At 41.0% G+C, this 13,598-nt stretch overlaps 1 protein-coding gene across 5 annotated transcripts in view; it reads right to left on the reverse strand.

Moving 5' to 3' along the window:
• Positions 1 to 2,794: 2,794 nt before the first annotated feature.
• LOC117591332 (protein Wnt-5) overlaps positions 2,795 to 13,598 on the reverse strand; it is a 32,799-nt gene continuing 21,995 nt past the window's right edge. For 4 of the 5 annotated variants that reach the window (XM_034284555.1, XM_034284553.1, XM_034284556.1 and 1 more), the window contains 3 exons: positions 12,659 to 13,067; positions 8,617 to 8,841; positions 2,795 to 3,061 (listed from right to left, as the gene is read on the reverse strand). In XM_034284555.1, coding sequence (XP_034140446.1) covers positions 2,810 to 3,061; positions 8,617 to 8,841; positions 12,659 to 13,067 — 886 coding nt within the window. In that variant the 3' untranslated portion in view covers positions 2,795 to 2,809. Of the gene's footprint in view, positions 3,062 to 8,616; positions 8,842 to 12,658; positions 13,068 to 13,598 lie in introns of those variants that run through there. The other variant, XM_034284557.1, reaches the window with a different exon arrangement.

Below are 13,598 nucleotides of genomic sequence, written 5' to 3' on the forward strand. Positions count from 1 at the left end.
AACGAGTCAAACAACCTTGTGCCCATGTCACGACATGAGTTTATTGATGGCTTATTAGACCTGTCCCTGTGTCAAGTCAACCATGTAAAAAATTCCTTGGGTCGATTGCTTGATCTGTGCTTTGTCTCGGATCCGACCGTAGCGTTGTTAACACGAGCACTCCCGCTCACTATACCTGAAGACTGCTATCATCCTACTTTCGAAGTGTAGGTAGATATTGGATCTACTGTATCGGATCGTGCGGGTAGGCTATCTGAACGCGTCCGCTGCTTTCGTAAAGCCGAGTTTACGAAGCTCAATAACTTAATTCGAAATTTTGATTGGTCCGCTCTTTACTCGTGCACTGACGTTATTGAAGGCACAAACATTTTTTACAATGTACTTGACACTATTTTTTGCTCGTGTGAGAGCAGATAGATCTCCGATAGATTTTTGGTTCACCAAAGAGTTATCCAGTCTAAAGAACCTTAAAAAATCTCAAGAAGTTGGTTCTCCATTTTCTCTTTCTAATTACTTAAAAGCTCGGTCAAATTTCACTGTTCTTAATGCTCAATGCTATAGGAACTACCTCCTTCGATACAGGATACGTTTTTTACAGGACCCTAACAGTTCTACAGCTTTCTAAGCAGTAAGCGTAGAACGTCCGCACATCCATCCTCGCTATCATTTTTGAATATGTCGGCAAACAATGATCAGGCAATCGCCGATCTTTTTGCACAATTTTTTCAAACCACCTATTCCCAGGAAAGCTACCCAGGTCATATGAAGGCTCCTTACTTCATGAACTTCAATTAGTTAAGCCGGCATTTTCACCGGGCCCTGACGGAGTTACCGGCTGTGTACTCAGGTACTGTGCCGAGTCTCTGTGCGGACCTTTGCTAAAACTATTCACTCTATCCATCCATTCTTCTAGAAGGAAGGAATCCTTTATAATTCCTCTCCATAACAAAAGTAGCAAGTCTGACGCCAAAAACTATAGAGGTATATCTAAGTTATCCGCTACTCCTAAAATGTTCGAGAAAATTTTAACTCCGCACTTGCAGCATCTCTGCAAATCACTTATATCTCCAGCTCAGCACGGATTTATACGGCGACGATCAACAACCACTAATCTTTTAGAGTTCACCTCCTTTGTCATTAAAGGATTCCAAGGTAACTTGCAGACGGATGTTATTTACACTGACTTTAGTAAGGCATTCGATTCTGTAAACCATTCTCTTCTTGCAGAAAAGCTCGACCTTCTAGGGTTTCCGCCAAATCTGTGGAGATGGATTTATAGCTACCTGTGTTCTAGGTCTCAAAGGGTCTTTTTCAAAAACTCCTTATCTTTACCTGTTATGGTTACTTCTGGAGTACCACAGGGTAGCCATTTAGGCCCCTTACTTTTCACATTCTTTATTAATGACCTGCCCCCTGTATTAACAAATTCTCGAGTACTTATGTATGCGGATGATGTTAAACTCTGTGCCCAGTATAAGGACATTTCATTTCACTCTCGCTTGCAATCTGATCTCAATAGCTTTCAGTTATTGTGCTGTGCAAATATGTTACAACTTAATGCCTCGAAGTTCAATGTAATGACTTTTTATCGCTCCACCCCCTTCCTGGCTCCTTTCACCCTCTGGGGTACTTCTCTTGAGTGAATTACATTGGTTGATGATCTAGGTGTTAAACTTGACCCCAAGTTAAAGTTTTCTGAACACATTTCTGGTAAATAAAGCCATGGGTGTGCTTGGGTTTATAAAGAGGTGGTCAAAGGAATTTGATGACCCCTATATAACGAAGACTCTCTATATCTCGCTTGTTCGTCCGATTTTAGAATACCGCTCATGTGTATGGTGCCCTCAGTACAACATACATCAGGACCGTATTGAATCAGTACAGAAAAACTTTTTATTATTTGCCCTACTGGGCCTCAACTGGGATGCAACTGTGAGACTGCCATCCTTCCGTAGTAGACTTCTTTTACTAAATCTTCCATCCTTAGTTAGTCGTAGAATAATGCTTGGTGTAATTTTTATGCACAACTTGATCAAGGGGGATGTAGACAGCCCTGACTTGCTGATCCGCATAAACTTTACGATTCCCATTAGACCCACTAGAAACTTTATTCCTTTGTTCCTTCCACTATGTAGATCGAATTATGCCTCACACGAACCGTTTAGGGTTTTATGCTCAGATTATAATTCCCTCTACCACATTATATCGTCAACTAACTCCCTTCCTCTTCTTAAATCTCTTATACTAGCCTACCTCTCCCTTAGTTAGTTTCATTTTAGTTTTGTCTTGTTTCTGATTTTGGTAACTTTTGCTTGCTTAGCTATAGTAGCTCTAGTCTAGTTGTGTTTAACTCTAATTTTCCTCGAATATTAGCCTAACATCTATCTTTCCTGCATGCTCGCGACCGGTTCGGTTAATCGCGCAGCGCGTCATGCGACAGTGCCCCTCGGTCAGTTGGGCGGGAGGAGGGCTGCGTTCTGCTGGGTTCCGCGAGTAACAGGCTTTGGCTTGATGGTGCAGTCATTGCATATCAACGTCTAGACAAATATATTTTTTTAAAGTTCTAAAATGTTTTAAAGTATCTTTCATCATAATTGAACTTTTGAATACCTTTTTTTATAATAAATACGACGTAAATGGGTTCCAGTTCGTATGGGGGCGGGAGGTAGGCGGGTCCAAATGACTAATTTTTTTTCCGAAATTCTATTTTAGTCTAACAAACATTCATGACAATTTTTAGAGCTGTAGCTCTTTTGGTTTGGTTAATGCCAAAAAACAGGCTTTTTACCCATATTGGAATGTGCAAAAACTAAGCAAAACTGCTGGACAGGGTGGGGGGTAAACACAGCAAATGAATTTTTTGTAGAAATAAGGTAAAGTGTAAAATTTGAAAAAAAAAAAAAGTATTGACTCGTAAAAAGCGTCTCACACGTCCCTCCTCGTAGGAAAATAAGTTACCAATTTCTCTTATAGATGATAATTGCTGCCAGCAAGTAATTAAACTGCATGATCCAGAGACTCCATGACACTTGCAAGTAATTCGAGTTTTTTTAATGACAGCCTGAAAAAAATATTAGAATCTTAAATTAGATGATTATCATAGAATGTATCTTCGTTCAAATTATTTCGTAATTATAAGGTGGAGCAACGTTCACAACTGTTCTGCACTCCGGTAATCAGCCATTGTATGGATATGAACTCCCACAGGTGTTATTATCAAATTGTTATACCCGGTACTCGAAGAGTAAATATGTAATGAGTAACGCACAGAAGGAAATGTTTCCGACCCCATAAAGTATACATATATATTCTTGATCAGCATCAGTAGTCGAGTCGATTGAGCCATGTCTGTCTTCGCACGGAAGGACACGTTTCCGACCCCATAAAGTATATATATTCTTGATCAGCATCAATAGCCGAGTCGATAGAGCCATGTCTGTCTGTAAGTCTGTCCGTCCGTCCGTCCGTCCGTCCGTCCGTCTGACCGTCTGTCCGTCTGAGGAAAAGTTTGGTGTCTCTAGTTCTTATAGACTCTGAGAACTAGCCGACAAACAACACGGACAGACGGTCGGACGGACGGACAGACAGAGATGGCTATATAGACTCGGCTATTGATGCTGATCAAGAATATATATAATTTATGGGGTCGGAAACGCTTCCTTCTCCTTTTTTTTTGTCGTAAAAAGTTTACGCGTTTTGGGCCTCTGTCTTATAATCATGGCTCGCATTGCTCTCCTGTTACTCGCATTCGCCCTGTCTCTAATCCATGTTAGTGTATGGCCGCTGATAGGGAACAACCTCCATCTGATCCCATTCCTGCTTCTGGACTTCCTTGCGTAAATGGGCGTTTAAATATTCGGTGTATCGAGGCGTAGTCAATCTTCGAGGAACATAGGGCTCATTGTGTCCTCAAGCGGTCTACATATCTCTTGTAAACTTCCGCATAAGCCTCATACACCGTCTCAAAGCCCTGGTCCCGGTGGATGGTATCGTTACGAACATACCATAGGGCATTGTTGATAGTTCAGTTTATAGGCCACCAAATTCAAGACTAGAGGCAAGGGAACCCGAAACAGGCAGTGTGTTTTGCCATATGGGTGCGATGACTTGTTTATAAAGAAGGACTTTAGCGTTCAGGCATAATTTGCTGTTGCTGTTAAGCAGCCATTGGAGCTTCTTTACTCTGGCCTTAATTTTAGAGACAGTTGCCCTGATATGGTGGTGGCATAGCAACTTAGTATCCAATCTGACTATAAGGAAGGGATGAAAAGTCACGATTGGAAGCGACTGTCCAGCGATTGCGGGAACTAATATACCCTCAGGCTCCAGGGAATTGCGGAGAGTATGGAAAAAGCGAACAGTTTTTGAGGCGTTGATGCTAATGCCCCAATTTATGGCCCAGTCAGATACTCTGCCCAGGAACCGGTTCAAATTGGAGATGGCTAACCGCTGGATACTACCTCTAGGTAAGATAGCTGTGTCGTATATGTGGACATATGTGGACAGCAAAATATTCTAGACTCAAGGGGTGGGCATGTCAGCGGTATACGGGTTGTGTGTTTTTACTCTTCTCCCCAGATTTGACTCCACCTGGGCACTCGACCATAAACGTACGTCCATCCAAGTAGCTGCTGAGGCCTCTGTATAGTGCCGTCGGAAGCAGTTGCTTCATTTTGAATCTTAGGCCAGTGTGCCAGACCCTGTCGAAGGCTTCTTGAATGTCCATATACGCTGCGGAGCAATAGAAGTTCCTATCATAAGTCTCGAGAATAAACTTAGTGACCCGTCCGATCTTCTGTTCAGCTGCATGCTCATGCCTAAATAAAAACTGGTGGTTGGGAATTGCCTCTACAAATCCGTCCGCTCCATCATCCTGGTCAGCAGAAGACGTTCGAACAGTTTTAATAGTCCAGGGAGCAAACTGATAGGTCTGTATGAGGCCAATTTGTCCGCTGGCTTGCCGGGCTTGGGGACCATTGAAACAACTGCGCGATTTGTTAAAGTCACCTCTGCATGCAATCTAGGTCGGACGGGCCTCATCAGATTGCTTCTGCTTCATGCTGCTGATGTATGATGTTGTTCTGCAGAATGTCAGCAGAATTATCAACATCCTCGGCAGACATTAGCTCCGTGTTAAAGTGTATGTGTAAGTCCAGCCAGGACTGGAACACCGATACGTTTGAGCCTGCCGGCAGCTGACTCCTTTTCATAGTCACCACCGCTGGAGACTCGCGTAGCTCGACCAACATGGGCAAATTATCGGAAGAAAGCTCATTCTGATCGCGTATGTTAAGCAGCTCATCTCGAATGCCTTTATACACTGGAAAGTTGACCGCTGGAGGGAATGAAAGGTGTTGTATGGGTAGTGGGTAGGCGAACCAGTAGCCAATTGCAGCTGCTTCTCTGTATGGACCGGAGAAAGGTTCCTCCTCTCTTGCATGCCCTTAGGTTGCCCCACCATGTATTTTTAGCATTCTAATCTAAGCAATGAAATGCGACCGGAATTGGAGAAACAATTGCGTGAATCCCTCCTCAGTTCATTCCTGCTGCGGTGGGCAGTATTGGACCATTGGCTGACACGCATACTACCTTGAACCATCACGTGAACACCAGCGGCCTGGATGTGTTCCGTGGAAATGCAAGGCAGCGGCATATGAACTTCTAATAAGAAGTAAAGCTCCTCCTCGACTAGACCCAGATGGATGATGTGTTTTATATGTGCAGTATCCATGTGCGCTAAAAGTTTCGGAGTTTTTAAAATGAGACTCAGGCACCATCATGGCGTCCACGTCGTGCCTGCACATGGACTCTTCAAGCTCCGCAGTCCCACGAAGCCCCGAGGCGTTCCAAAATGCTAATTTGGAACAGACATCGCTCCGACTGACCCCGATTTGATGTGGAGAATTCCCGGTGAGTATTTTGGGCCAAAGTGATGGCCTGAATTGAGGCGAATAAGGTTTTGTCAATGTAGTGTTCTCTATTAGACAATAGCCTAACAGTAAGAAGACTGAAAAGATACCACATTCTCGATATCCCTGATAGATAAATCCAACAAACTGAAAAGATGTTATATATAATAACAGGGCTCATTGGAAAACTGCTATTTCTGTTAATTGAATATTAATTATACAATTTACTTATTGTTTAAAAAAACAGACTGTAAATATAAAGAGAGAGAAAAAAAAATAAAAAATAAAAAAATCTAGTGTTCAGCTAATTGATCCATTTTCCTTTCTAGTTTCTGAGTAGCTTCAGACGCTCCTGGATGGACCCGGTCCTGGGTTAGCAGACTGATGAAAATGCCCAGTTTTCGGCTAAGCTCATTGGAATAGACCGACTGATTGCCCAGACAGGGGCGTGGAACAGCTTCGACGGACAGGACATCGACAAAAGCATCAGATCTGGCGCCTGAGGGCGCACGACATCGTCTAGACTGCTGCAGTTCAGGAAATCCCCGATGGATCATATTGGGTGGCTGGCGGGGTCGTCTCAAGCCCATTGCAGCTGGTAAGGTAGGCATATTTAACCTCGTCAACATATTGATTGTTTCTTTTATCTTCAAAATTGTAGCTTTGGGAGGTTTTCGCCCTTTTGTTTGGGCGGAAGGGGGCGGGGCTCATTTTTGAAATACACTTGTAACAGTGTGAGCATATAAAAGTCTGGATGCAAAATTTGGTGGCTCTAACTTTTATAGTCTCTGAGATCCAGGCGCTCATAAGGACGGACGGACGGGCGGTCGGACAGACATGGCTCAATCAACTCGGCTATTGATGCTGACCAAGAATATATGGGGTCGGAAACGTTTCCTTCTATGCGTTACATACAACCATTATTCCTCATAAATACAATATACCCTATTTACTCTTCGAGTACCGGGTATAGCGACGCACAGAGCACTATTACACCATTTAATATATTCTAAATATTTTAATATTTTAGTTAATTAAATAAAACTCGGTAGCTCGGGAAGAGTAAATAGGGTATATTGTATTTGTGGGGAAAATTTGACACACGAAACTTTTCCGACCCCATAAAGCATATATATTCTTGATCAGCATCAACAGCCGAGTCGATAGAGCGATATCTGTCTGTCCGTCCGTCTTTAAGAGCGCCTAGTACTCAGAGACCATAAGAGATAGGGCAACCAAGTTTTGAATCCAGACTTCTGTATGCTCACACTGTTACAAGTGTATTTCAAAATTTCGACACGCCCCCTTCCGAACCCGCAAAGTGCTCAAATCTTCCACAATTTGAAAATAAAAGAAAAAAGGCGTCCTAATTGTAGATTCTGTAGAAAATTACCATATCTATCAGATCACCGAATTGGGATCCGATTGCAAAGTAGTCGAATATGCTGACGACGTTGTCCTAATGTTCACGGGAAAATTTCCCCAAACACTCTGTGATCTCATGACCAAAAAACTTGCGCAATTGTCAGAATGGACAAGATCATGCGGACTGTGTGTAAATGCCTCAAAAACGGAACTTGTTCTATTCACCAACAACCAAACACCCCTAACACTAAACAAATGTAGGTTACCCTTTGGCGGCAGTGAAAGTTACCTTTGGTTGGTAATAAACAAGAATTTTTTCAAATTCTCTCATTCACACTCAGCTTCGATCAGTGTGCGGCCTCTGCCACTGCCTCTGCAGTTTCTCAGCTTATATTTGTTTTTTTTTCATATTCTTTCATTCACACTCTGCTTCTGCAGTGTGCGGCATCTGCGTCTACCATGACTCTGCAGTGTGTGGCTCTAGGGAAGCGGGGCGAGCTGAAGGAGAGTGTTGGCGTGAGAAATGTTGTAGATGTAGATGACAGATGACAGATGAAGAATAAATTTAAAATTTTACAAAAAACCGCTAAGGTACAGATGTAGTACTGAGTGTCGGGTATAAAAGCTGTGACGCGTAAGAAGCGTCTCACACGTCCCTTCTCGTTACTTTTCTTGTATCTTCAAAATTGTAGCTTTGGGAGATTTTCGCCCTTTTGCGGGGGCGGAAGGGGCGAGGCTCAATTTTGAAAAACACTTGTAACAGTGTGAGCATACAGAAGTCTGGATGCAAAATTTGGTGGCTCTAGCTCTTATAGTCTCTGAGAACTAGCCAATAAACAAGACGGACAGACAGACATGGCTCTATCGACTCGGCATCAACGTTCACTGAGACCTGAGGTTGAACCGGATGCCGCGAAAACCAGTTCCGTATTTGTTCCGTTCGAATCATTTGGATTTATGCGAGTCATGAAAACGAATGGTTGCTAAAAGTGGACTTAGCTGAAGTTATAGAGGTCGTTAAAAGTGCGACTTAATGGTACCAAGACTTATTTTGACCGTTCTTACGCTTGTAATGCGTACGAACGTCTCATTCAACCCATTCAGAGAATTGCCCAATCAAGTACTTATGTACATTTTAAAAAAAGTCATTTAACTTAATTTCAACGAATTTAAAAACTCCAACTAATTCCCTCAAATCGAGTTCGTTCGCCGATGTAGCATTTTTGCAATTTCATTCTAAAGATTCAAGGATTCGATTCATTCTAACGATTCAAGGAAAGTTTAGAACTTGCTTCGGCTACGACTAAAATAAACAAAAAAAGATTATAGTTGAAAAACATACCCGACGACCTGCTTCATTGTTATGTAAATTCATTAGGCTTCGAGCCTTGGTAGTTGTTGTGGTTCGAGTATCCACTCCATCCACATAATTTCCTCTGTCAATGCTACCAGCACTAGGCGCGTCTTCGACTACCGCCCGTTGATTTTTCCGCTTCCGTTTACGCCGATTGCTTTTATCGTCTGCTTGAAAAATTTTCGAGTTTAATATCTCTCGATTAATTTTTTCCTGTACAAAATATACAAATAGAGACTATAAAACTGTGAAAATATATGGAGAACTTATGAAAATATGATATAAGTTTGATTATATTTAGAGTTTAAAGGTTATAAGCCCGTTCCTATAGCTTTTATAGCGACTGTAGATTTTTATAATATACATATTTATTATACTGAAGTCAACTGGTACTAGTCGGCTGGTCGATTTTGGGCAGTTATTCGTTTTCCAGATTTTGCACACGGGGTAAAAGTTGTAAAGTTAATAGCAAAAACAAATATGTTTCTCATATTTTTTAAAATAATTCAATTTGTAAGTCTTTGTGGAATAACTTTTCACAAGAATCATCTTTCTTATAGAAAGAAGATAAATGTAAAAGAAAAACGAGAAGGAACGTGTGAGACGCTTCTTACACGTCACAACTTTTATACCCGGCACTTAGTACTACATCTGCACCTTAGCGGTGTTTTGGTGATCTGATAGATATGGCCATTCGCTACACAATGGCGTTTTTATTTTTTCGGGGGCGGAAGGGGGCGTGATTAATTTTTTAAATACACTTGTAACAGTGTGAGCATACAGAAGTCTGGATGCAAAATGTTGTGGCTCTAGCTTATATGGTCTATGAGATCCAAGCGCTCAACAAGACGGAAGGACGGACAGACAGACATGTCTCAATAGACTCGGCTATTGATGCTGATCAAGAATATATATACTTTATGGTGTCGGAAACGTTTCCTTCTGTGCGTTACATACATTCACTTTGTGCACAAATACAATATACCCTATTTACTCTTCGAGTAGCGGGTATAAAAATAGGCCCCCCATAACTCTTGCTAGTAGTGAGGCCAGTGCTCCTTCCTCCTCTGCCCACTGCAATTCCTCTCAGTCAAAAAACTAATTTCCCTCTTTGTAGTCTATCAAAATGCTCGCGGCTTACGTAGTAAGCTGTGCACTCTTTTTATGGATAGTTTTACATTTTCATCCCATGTTATTGTGTTACCAAAACCTGGTTAAGGCCGGACATTATTAGTTCCTTAGATTTGGCAGATCGGTACAAAATTTATAGGACTGATCGTTCGTCTCTACGTGGAGGAGGGGTTCTTCCTCGCCATATACCTATACATAGACCATATAATAGTTATTGGGGATTTCAACCTGCCAGGTACTGTTTGGTCTTCGGTTAACGAGTCTAATAACCGTGTGCCCATGTCACGACATGAGTTTATTGATGGCTTATTAGACCTCTCCCTGTCTCAAGTCAACCATGTAAAAAACTCCTTGGGTCGATTGCTTGATCTGTGCTTTGTCTCGGATCCGACAGTAGCGTTGTTAACACGAGCACTCCCGCTCACTATACCTGAAGACTGCTATCATCCTACTTTCGAAGTGTCGATAGCAATATCTATCTACCTACCTACTGTATCGGATCGTGCGGGTGGGCTATCTGAACGCGTCCGCTGCTTTCGTAAAGTCGAGTTTACGAAGCTCAATAACTTAATTCGAAATTTTGATTGGTCTGCTCTGTACTCGTGCACTGACGTTATTGAAGGCACAAACATTTTTTACAATGTACTTGACACCATTTTTTGCTCGTGTGTCTCACTCTCGTTTCCGACTAGATCTGCGCAACCTCCTTGGTTCGCCAAAGAGTTAACCAGTCTAACGAACCTAAAATCAAGACTATTTAAAAAATCTCAAGAAGTTGGTTCTCCCTTTTCTCTTTCTAATTACTTAATATCTCGGTCAAATTTCACTGTTCTTAATGCTCAATGCTATAGGAACTATCTACTTCGATGCAGGATACGTTTTTCACAGGACCCTAAACAGCTTTACAGCTTTGTAAACAGTAAGCGTAGAACGTCCGCACATCCATCCTCGCTATCATTTTTGAATATGTCGGCAAACAATGATCAGGCAATCGCCGATCTTTTTGCACAATTTTTTCAAACAACCTATTCACAGGAAAGCTACCCAAGTCATGTGTATCCATATAGTTTAACAAGGTCGAATGGCATTTTCTGCTTTCTTTGTTTAATGAAAGCTCCTTACTTCATGAACTTCAATTAGTTAAGCCGGTATTTTCACCGGGCCCTGACGGAGTTCCTGACCTTTCCCATAAGAAAGGTAGCAAGTCTGCCCCTAAAAACTATAGAGGTATATCTAAGTTATCCGCTACTCCTAAAATGTTCGAGAAAATTTTAACTCCGCACTTGCAGCATCTCTGCAAATCACTTATATCTCCAGCTCAACACGGATTTATACGGCGACGATCAAAAACCTTTCATCTTTTAGAGTTCACCTCCTTTGTCATTAAAGGCTTCCAAGGTAACTTGCAGACGGATGTTATTTACACTAATATCAGTAAGGCAATCTTTTGAGATGGATTTCTAGCTACCTGGGTTCTAGGTCTCAAAGAGTCTTCTTCAAAAACTCTTTACCTGTTATGGTTACTTCTGGAGTACCACAGGGTAGCCATTCAGTCCCCTTACTTTTCACACTCTTTATTAATTACCTGCCTTCTATATTAACAAATTCTCGAGTACTTATGTACTTATGTTATGTAGCTCTGAGTCCGGTATAAGGACTTGCAATCGCTTGCAATCAGATCTCAATAGCTTCCAGTCATGGTGTGGAGCAAATATGTTACAGCTAAATGCCTCGAAGTGCAATGTAATGACTTTTTATCGCTCCAGCCCCTTCCTGGCTCCTTACACCCTCTGCGGTACTTCTCTTGATTGGTTGATGATCTAGGTGCTAAGCTAGACCCCAAGTTAAAGTTTTCTGAACACATTCCTACCATGGTAAATAAAGTCATGGGTGTGTTTGGGTTTATAAAGGAATTCAAAGGAATTTGATGACCCCTTTATAACGAAGACTCTCTATATCTCGCTTGTTCGTCCGATTTTAGAATACGGCTCATGTGTATGGTGCCCTCAGTATAACTGAGGGTAAAAGTATAACTTTTTATTATTTGCCCTACGGGGCCTCAACTGGGATGCAACTGTGAGACTGCCATCCTAATATAGTAGACTCCTTCTAATAAACCTTCCATCCTTAGTTAATCGTAGAAAAATGCTTTGTGTAATTTTTATGCACAACGTTATCAAGGGGTATGTAGACATCCCTGACTTGTTGAGCCGTGTAAACTTTACGATTCCCATTATACCCACTAGAAACTATATTCCTTTGTTCTTTGTTCTTCTACTGTGTAGATCGAATCATGCCTCCTAGCTCCCTTCCTCTTCTTAAATCTCTTATACTAGCCTACCTCTCTAGCAATTAGCTTCATTTTAGTTTTGTCTTGTTTCTGATTTTGGTAATTTTGCTTGCTTAGCTATGTTGCTCTATTTTAGTTGTGTTTAGCTCTAATAGCTCTCCTTTCCTCGAATATTAGCCTAACATCTATCTTTCCTGCATGCTCGAGACTGGTTCGGTTAGCAGCGTTGGCAGCGCCCCTCGGTCGTTTGGGCGGAAAGAGGGCTGCGTACTTCTGAGTTCCGCGCGTAACAGGCTTTGGCTTGATGTCGCATGGCCGTGCAGTCATTGCATATTAATTTTCAGACAAGATGTGAGCAAAGCTTGAGTTCTGGGAGAAAAGTCTTCTAAAGGTGTGCTTGAGCACGGCCACAGGAGTCGAATAGTATGACAGAGATGAATTAATAAATAAAAATCAAAGTTATTCAAAAATATGTCTCTCTTCGTAAGATTTAAAGAATACAGATGTTCACCTTAATTATGATCCAAAACATATTGAATATATTGACAAAATAGTATATCCAACATTTTTTAACGTTTTTCATTTAAAAGCACCAGAACCTGTTCTTACCTGCAATACCAGCATTTCCCTTCCCTCCAGTTTCGAATTAAGTATTTCTTTTGTAATACGTTGCTGGAGCTCGAATAGGTCGTCTGGTAGCCCTAGTCCACTATCCTCATTTTTTTTAAGGTTTAATTGAGTTGCTGTTACCACAAGGTCGTTACGTAAATAACTATTTTTTCCACTCGGCTTTTTCCTGAGTTCTTTAGACACGTTCTCGACAGTGCCATTTTTTGCATCAATCAAACTCGTTAAATTTGACATTTTTAATGTTGACGTTCCAAAGGTTTCGATATCGTCAGCCTGCATTTGTTTGCTCTGCATTTGGCTTTGTGTAAATTCCCGAGCCCGTTTGCGAACGCCGCGAGTTTCACGGTGAGCCTCTTTTTCCCTCACATCAATGAAATCAGTAGCAAATCTGTTAATAAAGTGATTAAGAACATTAAAAATTATTGACCACACAAATATTAAGCCAGTAAACTATTTTACTTGATATTGCGGAAAATTTAATATATAACATAACTCGACAAAATCTATAATTTTTTTCTTCAGGGAACGAAACCGACTCTTTCTGATCGATTTGGGGATTTATTATTTAATTAATAACTATTTTTTTAACAGAACCTTTTGTTTTTAAAATTTAAAAAACCGCTATGTGTTGCTTGTGCTTTTTTAGAGGTAGCGGTCCTTGTTTTAAATAACCTAAGTATCTAAGTATCTTTTTTTTTTTAAATTAAGTAAGTTATGTGAATAAATTAGCCGCTACCTCTTAAAAAAGGATCAACAAAAATACCAGTTTTTAAAAAGTCGCTAAAAAAAGTTATGCCATAAAAAAATATCATTAGTCAATTTTTTAGCCCCTTATCTATCAGAAAAATGTGGTTTGGGTCCATGAGAAAAAAATACACCAAATAAATCATCAATATCGCATCAATAAAGAATTTTCTTT

This window comes from Drosophila guanche, unplaced genomic scaffold (assembly GCF_900245975.1).
Source record: "Drosophila guanche unplaced genomic scaffold, DGUA_6, whole genome shotgun sequence".
NCBI classification, from domain to species: Eukaryota; Metazoa; Arthropoda; class Insecta; order Diptera; family Drosophilidae; genus Drosophila; species Drosophila guanche.